Source organism: Thunnus maccoyii, chromosome 21, assembly GCF_910596095.1.
Source record: "Thunnus maccoyii chromosome 21, fThuMac1.1, whole genome shotgun sequence".
NCBI classification, from domain to species: domain Eukaryota; kingdom Metazoa; phylum Chordata; class Actinopteri; order Scombriformes; family Scombridae; genus Thunnus; species Thunnus maccoyii.
In genome coordinates this window covers 16,255,250-16,270,754 of record NC_056553.1, presented here as the reverse complement: position 1 = coordinate 16,270,754, position 15,505 = coordinate 16,255,250, and the positions used below count along the sequence as shown (strand labels likewise).

Here is a 15,505-nt window from a genome sequence, read left to right as displayed (position 1 = left end):
TGCAGCAACAATACCAATAAAAGAATAGCAATAGCAGTAAAATAGTACTAAAAATACAATACAATAATAATTTTAATAATATGAATAATGTATAGTGTGTTTAAAGTGTTGTGTGTTTGTGTGTGTGGGTCCTGCCTTAATAAATGTGCATATGTGTATGAAGTTGTTTGCATGTTTGTGTGCGTTTGTGTATGCACAGCTACACCTGTGTGTGTGTGTGTGTGTGTGTCACAGACAGACAGGCAACAGGCCGTTAGTGTCCATTATTCATAAGCCTGGTTGCTTTGTGGAAAAAACTGTCCCGGAGTCTGCTGGTCCGGGCCTTGAGGCTGCGGTAGCGCTTGCCAGACGGCAGCAGCTGAAACAGTCCGTGGTTGGGGTGGCTGGGGTCTTTAATGATCCTACAGGCTTTACTGATACATTGTGCATTGTGTATATCCTGGATGGAGGGAAGCTTGCATCCGCTGATGATCTGGGCTGTCCTCCCTCTGGAGCGCTGGGGCAGTTAAGGGCAGTGCAGTTCCCATACCAGGCAGTGATGCACCCCACCACGATGTTCCCATTTTTGCCTCTGTAGAAGACCTGTAGGATCTTGGGCCACACATCTTGTGCCAGGTGAGGTCCCTGTGAACCCTGAGGAGCTTGAAAATGCTGACTCTCTATATAACAGACCTGTTGATGGCGATGGGGTCAGCCTCTCTCCTTTAGTTCACAATTAGTTCCTTGGTCTTATCGACACTGATTGAGAGATTGGTCTCCTGGCACCACTGTTTCAGGTTATTGACCTCTCTCCTGTAGACCGTCTCTTCATTGTCAGTAACCAGGCTTATCACTGCTGTGTCATCGGCGAACTTAATTACCAAGTTTGAGCTGTGTGTGGCCATGCAGTCATGAGTGTACAGGGAATAGAGGAGGGGGCTCAGGACACAGCCCTGGGGGGCTATTGTACTATGGGTCAAAGGGGCAGAGATGTTGGAGCCCGTCCTCACCACCTGGCGTCAACCCGACAGGAAGTCCAGGATCCACCTGCACAGGCTAGGGTGGAGTCCTAGGTCCCTGAGCTTGGTGTTGAGTCTGGTGGGGACTATGGTGTTGAATGTTGAACTATAGTCTACATCAGCGTCTTCATGTAAGAATTCCTCTTCTCCAGGTGGGTGAGGGTGGTGTAGAGTGTTTTGGCTATGTCGTCATGCGTGGATCTGTTTTGTTGGTAAGCAAATTGGTGAGGATCCAGGGTGGGTGGTAACATGCTACAGATTAGGTCCTTAACAGGCTTCTCAAAGCATTTGCTCACCATGGGAGTGAGGGCAACAGGACTCCAATCATTTAAGCATGTTACCTTGTTTTTTTCCAGCATTGGAACAATGGTGGATGACAGGAGGGGACCGCTTTGTGGATTTTGACGCGCTAGAATGACTTGCACGTTGGCCTCAGTGACGACCAGAGCGTTGGTCATGTTGGCGGTGATGGTGTTGCTGATTGTTCCATACAGTTCCTTGAGTTGCCAGTCCATGTCGGCTTTTGGCAGGATGTACGTAGCTGTCGCAACAATAGCCGTGAACTCCCTAGGCAGCCAGAATGGCCGACACAGGAGCGTGAGATATTCCAGGTCTGGGGAGCAGAAAGACTTGAGGGAATGAAGGTCAAACCAAGCATTGTTGACCATGAACCATATATGCCTTCCCTTGCCCTTCCCAGAGAGTTCTCTCGACCTGTACGCTTGAAACACGGAGAACCACGAGAGTATTGATGGTGTGGTCTGGTATCTCTTCTGACAACTAAGTCTCTGTAAGGCAGATGATCAATCCTTTGTTTCCTGCTAGAAGGAGATCCTTGCTCTCAACTTGCACAGCTTGTTGTTGTTGTTGGGCTCTTCCCTTGCCTCCGACTACACCTCCGACGCCTACATAGTAGCGCCGCTGTGGTGTGTGGGTCCTCACCGTTTCGAGCGAGCAGGGAATCCCAGTGGAGAAACTCCTGATTAGTGTAAGTGATCATTGAATCTCTTATGTTTAGCAATGTGTCTATATCTAAACTGGCTGGCTTTAGAGGTGAAAATATTGCAAAATAAAAAATAAGCAAAAAGCTGCAAGGTCCGTGAGGAGCACAAAACAAGGTAGCCATACTCGCACCATCTTGCCTTACGTGCCAAGACAGGAAAATAAGAGGGAGGATTAAAAACAGAAAAAAAATTCAAACATGTCACGATATTGAATTTTGGTATCATTAAGGTTCAAAACATTTCCTACTCAATCCAATTAAGCTGCAAGTGATTTGTTTGCAACATCAGAAGATAACAACACCTTACCATAGCATAGATGTCTATCCAAGAGATGCAACAATTTCATTCCAGCTAGAGTACCTCAACTCTCCTTGACTGGGTGACACAATTAATGTCCATGTCCCTGCTGTCTAACAAAGGGAGATATGTCCTCTAGACTCACACACATCTCACTGATGCTCATTTGAATAGCCTGACCTTGGTGACATGTCATCTGTTACTACATGACAACAGAGGAAAGACCTTTAAAAGCAATGCAAACAAAAAAAATGTCATCCTATAGCTTATTTTTTTCCTGTCAGTGTACCTCCATGATTCATTGTCAAAGTCTCTGTCTCAGGGTGCATCATTTCACAAATCTATTTCGCTCTCCCACCCATCCATCTTGCTTTTAGTTTTTCTTTTGCTCTACTGCTAATGCAGATCCCCTGACTAATACTTTAGAAGTCATTTTTCCATCTGCAGGAGAAGAGAAAAAAAAATAGGAAATTCTACATTCAATGACAAAGTAAAAACAGAGCAGTATGAAAAGCCTTAATGGACCAAAGACTAAAGCATAACCTCTCTTCCCTTTGCCTTCACACTTAACCATTTCATTGCTTGCTCATTTATCTTTCCGTCTCATGTCTGCCCTCATGAATGATTTCTCATCCATTATTAAATTTGTTGCCTTTTGCAGCAAAGCAAAAATGCCACATGCTAGCTTAAGCAACATTTCATGATTACAATGCCCTCTCCCCTCTCTCCTAAACTATATTTATGCAAATTCATCTCCATTGGATCCCAGTTTTGGAACAGCATGACATAGCATATCTAATGAAAACTTTGTATCTTTCCCAGTACACCTTCCCTGATACACCATGAATGCAGTGGAAGGCCAGAAGCAGCAACAGCGAGGAAGATAGACAAAGAATATAGTTTAGGTTTCATGAAATCAAGAGTGAATTTCGGCTTGGCTGAGAAAGGGTCAACCCCAGCAGAGTATGGTAAAAAAAGAGGAAGGGAAGAGCAGATAAAGAGGAGCACAAAAGAGGAGGAAAAATAAAGGAGGACACGAGGAGAGGTAGGTGGGGAGGAGAAAGAGGAGGAGTAGATTTGTCTGTCTTGTCTCTTAATTGGCTGGAGGTGTACAGAGAACAAAAGACAAACTCAACCAGCCGTGACTTTTCAGATAACCCTTCGTCGCACAAACACTCACCTCCCCGCATGCACACACATACACAAGGAGGTGCGCTGCCTTTTGTGTACTGCGTTCAGAGAAACATCACCTTGGAATTCTTTTAAAAGTGCCAAACAGCATAAATACAACAAACACATAAATAGACACATATGCAAAAATCCGAGCACATAACCTAGCACCTAGATATTCCAGGAATAGGCATTTATAATTAAAATGGTGAAATTTAAAAGGCTAACTGTGCACACTGGGGATTTTAAAATGCAGACATCCAGGGGCTGTTTTTATATTATCTGCCGAGAGTCTAGATAAGCATATCCTGCAAGAGATTAGCCATAGAAATATAGTCTAAACTTATCTAATAAGGGAAAAAGTGTTTCACTATACTGTGCGGTTGGGGAAAAAAATTGAAAGTGTATGATTCAGGGAATCTTAAATGTGTCTTCATCTTTTACCTTTGATAGCAAGTGACAGATTTATCAACAAAATTACATCATCAGAAGGATGTGTGTGTGCTCAGATTTCTTCTGTTCTGCAGCTGTTCAGGGGATTATTTGCACACCCTGTGAAATCTTTAGAATAAATCTTGGATTTGTACAGAGAGCAAACTCAAGAGTGTGGCATGTAATGCTTAGCTAACACATTTGAGTAAACGTTTGTTTCAATGGATGCTTCAAAACTGCTAATAGCTTCCAATCAGAAGTGAGTGTCTCTTGACTGATGTTGGCCTTTGTGCATTACTGATTGTCAAGCTGTGCAGGCAGGGTGGGGAAATTAACACCAGCCACCAGCCAAATGCTGGTAAAATATGAAAGTGGCTGGTAGATTTCAGACACAAAATAACGATTTACGATTGAGTGGCTGGTGAATTTGAACATTTATCTGTCAGTGGCTGGTAGATGTTCACATTTTAAAAAGTTAATTTCCCACCCTGTGTAGAGGCATAGAAAATCAACAGCAGATCTGTGCAAATCACACCCGTGCAAGAATGTCAAGTATATACAAATGTGCGCACATGTACAAGCACAATTAAAGCAGCCTCTTTAGACTAACAAGATCATTTTAGTGATTTGTTAACTTCAACAACAATCAATGGAGACATAATGGGGGGTAGGTAAAGGGAAGGCTAGCAAGAAGAGAGCAATGGACCACAATGAAACGTAGTGTATTATTTGTATACAAATATACTGCACATGTGCAGCAGTAATAGCCTCGGCTATGTCTCTCCAATGATACACACTATCTGATTAGATCAGCACACATTATGTTTAAGAGCATCAAAAAAAACCCAGCAGATCATATATATATATATATTATATATATGTTTATATTGTTTTTTTTTATTAAGAGTCAAATGCAGATCACTAGAGGATCATGGGCATGTTGTTTTGACATGACACACCAGCCAGCCCGATAAACAGTGAGCAGAGATGTGATGAACAACTTTTTTAAATCAATAGTGCCTTTTTCGTTTTAATTATCAAACTAACTTACCTTCATTTATATCATTTAGTTTTTCAGAGTTTCATGCTCATAATAAATCACCTCAAGACTGCTGGCATTGTGCCTTTCATCCCTCAGCCCATCTTCTTGTTCGGTGGTGTATTTTTCACATTCCACCCAGTGAATGGCCAAATGTAGACGACAAGAGATTCGAGACAAGATATTTCCTGTGCGACTATTGTACAGCTCAGGTTGAAGCAAAGTGTGCAAACCAAACTACAATAGTTCTTAATAAGATATCTCCTGGAATGCAACATCAAAGAGAGAGAGATACTATTAGTGAGAGAGTGGATTTTTCTCATCGCTAAAATGCACACAGTATCCATACTGTATGTTTATAAAGCCAGCTCATCTGTGATTGATTTTCTACCAGAGAATCCAAAAAGGATGAGGGAGGCAAAAGCTGTGACACTGCTGAGCTTTCTGGGGACACAAAGTGGTTTTGGGAATGTGGTTAAGCTCTTTATTCTGTGGGGACAATATTTCTAGCCGATGTCAAAACCCCACAGTGAAATTCAATTTGGACTAACAGTGCATCTATTGTTTCTCAACCAATAGCAGCCCCCTCATTATTCTGTACAAGCTGGTGAGGCACGAATATTTTGTCCTGTAAGTCATAAATGAGCTCTTCTTAAAATAGCTCTCAAAATTACATAAATAATGTAGAAATGAAGAAATAAAGAAATAATGACAGACACAGAGGACTACATCTGCCTGCTGTCTGCGCTACAGGCCCAACTGCTGTACGATCCCCTTGACCTTTACAGCTCTGGGTAAAACCTGCCCCATAGGCTCATAAGCTTTCCTTCCTCCACACACACACACACACACACATACACCACCAGGGAGCTCACACAAACCTTGACCTGAGAGCAGTGGCTAAAGGCAGATATAACCAGCTTCCCTCTCAGGCCTGTGGGCCAGTCAGTGCGGACCATCTGGAGACCAGTTTGTAATTTTCCTTTTTCTTTAAAAAAAATCTCTTAAAGCATCAACAGATACAGAATATATTGGATCATCTTTTGGGAAATCTTGCAACATAAACAGGCCCTTGTAGAAGAGACAATAAATGGGATTTTTAGTCAAATGTCAGATTTTTTTTCCAGTGTTGTGGTGGAACAAAGTGAATTTCTATGATGACAGGGATTTTATTCAGGAGCTAGATTCAATAATCAAAATGCCTCTTCAAAGCCTGTTTTTCCTCCAACGGCAAACATTACAAGCAAACACATCACGCCTTCTTCCAGTAAAAATTCATTATGTACACTGCAAAACAAAACAAAACAAAAAAAAAAAAAAAAAAAGGACACATGGAAGTGCATCTCATACATATACGCGATGCTGTCATGCAAGTGCCAGTGATTTGTTTTGGAGTTTTAATTCCCTCAAGACTGTTTATGTGTGTGTGTGTGTGTGTGTGTGTGTATGTGTGTGTGTCAGGGTGAGTGGGCGAAGCAAAGAGAGGAAGACAAGTGTGACAAGTGTTTTTTTTGATCAGATGCATACGTATCATCTGTGTTCCGGTGTCCCACACACGGAGGCAGTGCGCACTGGTGTATTTGATTGATTGTGTGCATGTGTGTTTGAAAGGCGGTACCTGAGGGCAGCAGGCAGTCCAAAGGCGTCAACTCTTCATCCATGGCAAGGATTCACAAGAGCCTGTCTTCAATCAGCCGACTCACCTGGAACAGAGGAAAAAGGAGGACGGACACTGTTGTTTTTCTTCTTGCTTTTGTTTTGTTCGTTTCTTTTTCTTAGTGAACAAAGACAGTCAGTTAATTTTCAAACTCATCCCAGTTTACCGCCAAATTTCTTCTATGCGTATGATGATACTACGGACGGATCACAGGGTAACAATATTAACACAATTCTTTATAATGACAGGATAAACACAGACATTTTAGTGCAAATCATCACATTATCTGTGAAACTGAAGAGGAAACAAACTTGTAAAGCAGCAACATTTGTTTTAAGAATGATTAGAGCTGAAACAATTACTCAACTAATCAATTAGTAAATTGACAGACAATTAATTGGCAACATTTTTGATAAATGCCAAATATGTGCTAGTTCCAGCTTCTCAAATGCACATTGCTGCTTTTCATTGTCATATAATAGTAACTTGAATATCTTCGGGTCTTGGACTGTTGTTCAGACACAGCAAGCAAATTTAAGTCGTCACTCTGGGCTTTAAGAACGTATAATGTGCATATTTCACCATCTTCAAATCATATGATCATTTACTGCATAAAGATCTTTCTGTTTCAGCAAACATCTATAGATAACTGAGATGAAACAAGAAAGTGTAAGGCGTCTGAACACTTTTAACACCCATAATGCAAAAACAAATGTCGAAAAGCCTGTCAAAAGGCTAAATGCCAGAATACACAACAGTTTCACCATTCTTGTAAAATGAAGGATAAACAACAAAAAAATCTCATGTGAAAATAATATGTTAACACCCCTTTTTAAAAACTTTCTAACAAAAGATTTTGTAAGTAAATTTAACTCACCAAAAGCTTCTGATACTACTCTCTTCTGCTCTCAACCAAAGATCCTTTGGTTAATGCTATGCATGTATGACAATGTGTTCCTCTTTAACACTTTTACAACTACTTTCATACATGAACAACAGAAAGATGAAGCAGAAGTAACGCACCTAGCACAATTTTCTTCTTACAACCCAGCCTGCAGAGTAGAGCAGTGTGTGGATAGATAGCCTACTGCTCACAATATTATAAATAAGTCAACCTCTGCTAACCTTTTAACACCAGGTTAACCTTTAAACGCCATCCAATAACAAAAGGATAACAATCCTTCCCCTTCCCACACACACACTTACAGATGCCACAGCCAAAAAATGTTTTCCAAGACAACTGGACTATATTAATTATTGATTAAAGTATTATTCCACTGGACTGTATTCATCTAGGAAATTGACTGAACTTTAGCTGCCATAAAACGGGATTACATAATCCTCAAATTGTACACAACAGTTCTTGGAAAACCTGTCCATCAGGGCTGCGTCTAACAGTAATTTTCATTATCATTTTCATTATTGATTAATCTGTAAGGATTATTTTCTCAGTTAATCAATTTGTTGTCCATAAAATGTCAGAAAATGTCGATAACTATTTCCAAAAGCCTAAGGTGATGTCCTCAAATGTTTAGTTTTGTCCCGACCAACAGTCCACAACCCAAAGATATTCAGTTTACTGTCATAGAGGACTAAAGAAACTAAAAATATTCACATTTGAGAAGCTGGAATCAGATAATTAGACGAGGGACTTTGGCACTAAAAACATACCATTGAAAGATATCTACATGATTTGACTGATTTGGGTGTCTGGAGCTTCATATTAGCATCAGATAAACTTTTAAATACATTTTTGCAGAGGAGGAGGACTGTGGATTTTGTCCCCCATCAATTACATTGTAAATGCATCATGAAGTGATCTTCTAATGACCAGTATGAACAGGAGGAATGATTACGGCATGAAAAACCTTTTTCAATGTTCATTTGGGCACCTGACTGCTGTTTTAAGACAAAAACTGTGAACCAGTCCTTTAATTTGCAACTGCTGTGAAACACAAACGGATCCCAAGGTGAGAGATAATATTACATTTCTCGACAATACAATCAAAGTATAAAATACAATTTGTTCAAAGTGAAAGTAAAAGGCTTTCAAATTAGATACATTTTTCACTTTCACCCAACAATAATGGTTTAAACACACAGGTAGTAGAGTTTTGCCTGCGCAGGTGACACATTGCCTGAGGCAGGATGAATGCAGCTCATGATGCTTTGCCCCAAAGACCGCTCCGTTAACCACACGTTTTTAAGCTTCTTTAACAGAAACCGGCCCCGTTGACCGTGTCGAGACACATAATAGGCACTCTCCTTTGAAACTATGATTTGACGTCCTCACTTGCAGTTCGTATTTTAACTGCAAAACATTTAAAGCATTTCCCCCGCAGCGGTGTGTAAAGGTGAAGCCTGTCTCCCTCCAGCACGCAGCTCCTAACTAACTGCGATAAAACCGCGTCATTCAAAAAAAACCAACACACAAACCAACACAGCGTTTCAGTAACAATTAACCGACTTCACAGTTTAAAGCTGTCATTGCTCTGCTTAATAAATATTCAATAAAAACTTACAGAATGAAGCGACTTCCCGCATTAATGCCAAACAGTCAAAGAGCGCGTAAAGAGGAGCTACTCGGAAGAGGTGGCCGGAGATTCTTATGGGGACATCTAGAGGCCAAAAGTGGAAAAACATCTTCTTGTGTATTGCTCTGATGATGAGATTCTCAAAAGGAGTCCCAGAGGTTTTTAAGGAGACTCTCCTGCAAATTGAGAGATAGTTTAATCTCACTATAAATTTCATTCATTGGAAATTATCACAATAAGAGACTATTTCAACCACCGCATTTGCTCTTCACTGTAACCATCATTATCTGCCCCATTACATTGTGAGCAGATGTCCAATTTAATATCAAATCAACAAAACAACAATATTCTCCCAATATTTGGACTGAAATGGATTATAAAGCAGGCCATGCAGGTCTAATGTGGTTATATTGTGAACTTTAAAACCCTTAAAATGTCAAGAACACCCAAAACAGATGTGCATTAACACCACTGACTCATATGTGACGGAGCTTTTTTACTGAAGGAGGCTATTTTCAGGTTTAATTCTGATGTAGTTAAATGGAGCATTAACAGTCAGACAATTAGATACTTCCAGTAGTGTACTGGCCATCGGGCATACCGGTGGGCCGATGGACCATCAAAAAAGCCATAAAGTTTTTACCAGCCCTGTCTGTCTCTTTACTGGTCCTCTTTGTGTGCCTGTCATTCGGGGTGCACAAGAGAGCGTGCGTGTTCCTAGACTGGGCTCACTGGCCAATTGCAACCAAGTTATATACTGTAGGCCTACATACAGCATGTAAAACAAGGATAATCATCCCAATATTCACTGTCACATAAAGGTGGGATGATAACAACAGGGTTGAAATCCAATCATTGGCAGTGAGTTCCTTCAAACCAGGCTGTTGCCTCTACTCAGGACACACTGTTTACACACACAGTCTATTGTCTGTTTACCTGTGTGTGTGTGTGTGTGTGTGTGTGTGTGTGCGCGTGTGTGTGTGTGTGTGTGTGTAAATTGATGGTGTATGCTTCAGATATCTTCAGACAGTGCTAGAAGTAGTGTAAAGTGAGAAACCAAATCACTCTCAAGGTGAATCCACCCTAGAGGCTCGTTAAAATAAACGTTCCCTCATCAATCAGCACTTGTCCTGTCTCCCAGACAGGAAATCACACACACATACGCACACACACACTCTCAATGCACAGTTTAGCACAGACATGTAAAGGCCAAACACGCATGCGCATACGTGCTATGCATGAGAAGTCATTCATTCTTTGGGCATGCATTATAAATACATCTATGAATAAATTCCAGGCTGAGTGCATTCTTCATTGGCAGGGATTTTTTTACAAGGCCACACCAGCTGAATATTTGATCAGATCTCTCCCTCTCTTTCTCTCTGGATCTATTCAGCAAGCGCAACCTTCACTGTCCATCACTCTTTCTAATATTTACCCTTTTCGCTTTCCTTTCTTTCTCTTTTCACACCTTTCTTTCTTAGAACATTTGTCTTGTCTTTCTCTCAGAGAGCTGATCAGCTCTCTTCCTCTCACGTCTTCTGTTTGGAACCCCAAAATATGATATTTTTGTCTTGACTATTTGAAGGCAGATCAGTGGTTAGCAAGAAAAAGTGGGTCAGTGGCTGTAGTAGTAAAGAAAGGGACTAGGTAAAAAATACAATGCAGATGCAGCAATCTTATGGAAGGAAGGAAGCTTCTTACATAGCCTAACATTAAACAGAAGATTGATGAACATGTGGAATGTTTAACCCCTTAAACCTCACTTCCACCGTTTCTGTAGTCAGTCATTACACATTACACTGAACTCTTTTTGAGCAGCCAAACATGGTTAAAACTCACAGAATTAAATTCTAAAGGTTACCGAAGATACCACATACTTCAGGCTAAATTCTGGGGGAATGTGTATAAAATGATGCACAAGACATCTACGATATTTCCATTACTATTTACTATAAAAATTAATTTTTATACAAGTCACCCATTTAAATTTTATTATGGCTTAAAGTTATGCATCATTAAGGGTGTGACCGCTTTGAGTGACAGGCAGGCAGTGTTGCAAACAGTCCACAAACCAATGGGTGTTCGTCACGGTGGCTACGTCCATTATTTTTTAAAGTCTATGTGTATCATCAAAATCTCTTGCACATCTGTGTAGTCTTTGTGACAGGTGCGTAGGTGGAGTAGCCACATACTAAAAAGGTGTCCCTTCTTCTTTTTAGTACAGTCTATGTGTATGACATGATTGTTATGGATATTTTGAGCAATGGTCAGCACCTCAGTGGAGAAAAGTGGGCACGAGCCTTTGATGTCTTAAAGCTGAAAAAGTTCATTGAAATACTTGATCAAGGAGAACTGAAATAGCGAACATCAAAGTCATCTGCAACTCGGATGCTGTCTCTTTCCGTTCTGTCCTCTGAAGGTCTGAGTCTTAGTCTTTAACCCAAGCAGATCAGCCTACAATATGAAAAATTAGTCTAATTGGTTCACTAGTTTCTAAACAAGGAACTGCATTTTACCCATGTCAGTTTAGGTCACATTGCATGGAGCCTCAGCAGTTTTGGTTTGAATGTCTGACTGTGTCAATAGAATCTACGCATCCACCTATCTGTGTTGTCTAGGAAAGCCTCCTCCGACCTTGGTGACCATGGCAATGCTGATTTACCCTCTATCAGAGATGTTTCTGCTTTCCTCAAAACATCACAGACAGCTGGAGTCTTAAAGAGAGGAGAATATGTCCCCTTCCTGCTTAGGAATTACAGTGTGACCTCAAGGCCCAGACTTGACCCGGTGTAACCCAATTTGTAACCCCTAAAGATGGAAAATTCTATAACAATGATCAGTCACAGAAGAATAAGATGTCAAAATCAAATAATTTTGAGATCATCGCGCAATAGCTGTAGAAAAAGAGCATCACTGTGAAAAAGTTAATTAGTTAATATATAACTTAATATGTGTCTTTTACATTTCTCCCCATGATTTCTGTGCAAGACTGACTCATGTCACAAAGTCCTTCAAACTGGAATAAAAAGACAACTGAGTCACATTTAATGAAAAGCATGAAAATTCTCACAGCTGGCAGATGGTGGAACCATAGAAAAAAACCCATTCCCAAAAAGTGAATCTCAGCCAGGCATTCATTTGCTGTCTTTCTTCCTTTTTTTTTTTTTTTTTAGTGTGCAAGGTAATAAAAGAAGTGTATCAAAATCTCTTGCCAATTGCTTTTTAATTATCTCTTTGCAGAACATTGAGGTTTGTCTCTATGTTTTGGCTATCTATCTTGTGTAACTAATTACCTTCATTATTTGGCACATCAGAATCAGGAGGGTTGTTGCCAGTTTCTCACCTGCCTGAAATGGTGAGGTGACATTAGGTCACGAGCACCGGTGTTACTAAAGTGAAGACAACCAGGCTGGGTCATTTCTTCCTAATACCGCCTTCTTTCAGAATATCTTGCGTGGAACTAATGCTGTGGACATTTTCTCTTCAAGGTCACATCACAGCAAAGTGTGTTTGTCTTCTGTTCAATTTAATATCCTCTATAAGCGGATAAATGGGTCACAATATTACCCCGCTCACCCATGGCAGAATACACCTGTTATCATGACAGATAATAAAACAAAAAAGAGAGACACTAACTGACATGCGAATTCAGACTCTCTTTCCCTCATATGCACTCTCTTTACCTTTAATCCTCCCTATCATCACCTTTCTGTAATTTCTCTTTCACCTGTTCTTTTTCTCTCTCACTAATGCACCTCCTCTTTGTCTGTCCTTTAATTATTTTTATCTGTCTTAACCTCATCTCCCTGTTGCCATTTTTTTAATCTCCCAGCCCCCTTTTCTGCTCTTCCTTTGCTTTCAGCTCCGTGTCTGCTTTTTTCTGTCTTGAGTTTTGTATTCGTGCAAGATTTCATGTCAGTTTATGGTTTTTATGGTTATGTTTTGACACAGGTAGAGAGCAGCTTGAATAGAATAGGTTACTCAGAGGATCTTTGCAGCTGTACTCAGTTTGGTCAGCTCCACACACTGGCTACTGTTGAGAAAGTAGTTGCAGGGGGTATTTACAGCAAAATCAGGGCTAAGTAGGTCATTTTTCTTTTTTATCTGCCAATGATGATGACCCATTTCAGTTAGGAATGAACAAGACATAAGGGCGATGGAGTACATCCTCTTTTTCACTTGTTTTTGAAGTAGAGTCTCCTGCCATGGTCAACTTGGGTAAAAACAATACAGTGCAATGTGCCGCTTAGAGGGGGATTTCTCTCTCGCAGCTAACAAATGGCCAACAGTGGAAAGAGACAGGACTTAAATTACTCTAGGTGTACCTGAGCTCTGTGTAATGGGTTACTAAGAACAAGGAGAGCATATTACAGTTGACTGGATCCGGGATTTCGAAGTGGAGGTGGCCACTCTTTTAACTTCAATACATGGGCAGGGTGGTAATTATCAACAACTTGGCAGCTTCTTCCCTGTGGCATTACCTTGCTGTACTTAATCCCCACCAGAAGCTTCCTGTCATATGTCCAGCGTCCAACTGGTGGAATTCTTTTTTGGTCACAATATCATTGCCTGAGAGCTGGTGTCCCTCACCTGCCTGTCCAGAAGCATGGATAAAGACCGACCTTGAGTGTGAGGTGGCACCATTCCAGCAGCTATAAACTCATATCTTTTGAGGAGGCCAACAGATGTGCTCTAAGAGAGAGGACTGGGGCTGACAGCTCAGTGCTGGACAGTCATATTTTCTCATGAAGCCAAAAATGAGCGCTATGGGTTATTAATCACTCAAGCCTCCGGTTCTACATATCTGTCCTGAGGGCCTGGCACCCATTGAGATTGACGTTAGTAGATGGTGTAATGTAGGATTTAGGGCGTACAGTATGAATGGGGGTGAGGGAGGAGAAAGTCATCCAAAAAATGAATATTTCCACTAGTGAGTGTTACAACCCTCAGGCAGATTTCTGTGAAGATCAAAAAAGTTGGAGCACATCCTCTGTCACCTTGGGCTAGAGAAAGAAGATCTAGACTAGACTGACCTCCCAGAAACTGCTGGAGGGGTTTATGGGGGAGCTGCTGTGGGCCCTGCCAGGCGCTGTGAGGGAAGATGCAGATGGTGCCTTGTGATGCCACCAGGGAGGAGATTTCTAAGCTCCCTGTAGTGCAGATACTAGTATAAACTGGGGTTTGGCGAGTGGAATGGAGACACACTCTCAGCGCTACTGTATGTGCATGGGTTATTTTAGATGGAAACAGAGACAGGGCTTGTACACAGCATGTGATAAGGTCAGGAAGACAGTCCAGCAAACACTTTGATGTTGATCAGATGCTTACACAATGTTTATACCTGTAAGAACATTGAATACCTGTAAAGAAATAGTGGCAGGAGGGTGCTGGTACTCCTTTATTGGTAAAGAAACCTGCAGATGGCTTTTATTTCTGGAAATAACCTGAAAATGTTTGATAGTTTCATTGTGTAATTTTACTGCCTACAGGCTACATATGTTTTGACTGGCACAGGGCTCAGTGTGAAGGCTGGAGAGGAACTTTGGGTAGGCATCATCATGCATATGTACTGTATGGAAAAAGACCAAAGCGTGTTATTGAGTTCTCTGTTTTGAGGCCAAGTTAGCTTCTTGGTTGATACACAGGATAAAGATAAGATGAGTGGTTAGGTCCTGGGCAGTGCTGAAAGAGATGATCTCAGCACCCTTTAAGGTGAAGAAAATGTAATTATTTTTTTCTCTTGAAATGATATTGTCATGGTGGCAATATCTAGAGGCCTGTGAAATGCAATATATACTGTATATATACTGGGAAGAAGAGGTCAGACTGTTTGCATTTCATTGTCAGAGATGATTATGGGCTTCTGCTGACAATATGGATTTGTGATGTCCTCTCAGTTTTGTTGCTTTTGGTGTGCGTGTGTGACAGGGTAAGTCAGAGCTGGAAAATATTGATCAAATCAATTGTATAAATATACATAGTTTTGACTCCATACTTCACATTTAATTGAGATATTGTATGATATTGAAATTATCTTTTGAGTATCTGTGCTTTCATTTTGAACTAAACTTGGGAAGCAGGATACTGTGGCTGACTAAAAAAAATCATAATCAGCAAAAGATCAGGAACATCATCTCATATCATAAAAATCCATATTAAATGGATATGTGATCAAAGACATATTGATTTATCTTGGTGCAGTATTTGAATGTGTGTTTGAGAGTTGATGTGTTGTTTATTCTTTTCACCGTCTTGTATATTTCATCAAAAGCCATCAATTCAAATGTATGCCCCCAAACCATCTCCCTGACACACTTACTCTATCTCACTTTGCTCTCTCTCTTTCTCTCTTCCTGCTACCATAGACCTCT

At 40.8% G+C, this 15,505-nt stretch overlaps 1 protein-coding gene across 3 annotated transcripts in view; it reads right to left on the bottom strand.

The window, feature by feature from the left end:
* Window positions 1-10,015, bottom strand: part of tpk1 (thiamin pyrophosphokinase 1) — a 71,774-nt gene extending 61,759 nt beyond the window's left edge. The window contains exons 1-2 of one of the 3 annotated variants that reach the window (XM_042398897.1): window positions 9,120-10,015; window positions 6,559-6,643 (exon numbers count right to left, since the gene is read on the bottom strand). In XM_042398897.1, the coding sequence (XP_042254831.1) occupies window positions 6,559-6,601 (43 nt within the window). In that variant the 5' untranslated portion in view covers window positions 6,602-6,643; window positions 9,120-10,015. Of the gene's footprint in view, window positions 1-6,558; window positions 6,644-7,474; window positions 8,147-9,119 lie in introns of those variants that run through there. The other 2 variants (XM_042398895.1, XM_042398896.1) reach the window with 2 other exon arrangements.
* Between the last annotated feature and the right edge of the window lie 5,490 nt (window positions 10,016-15,505).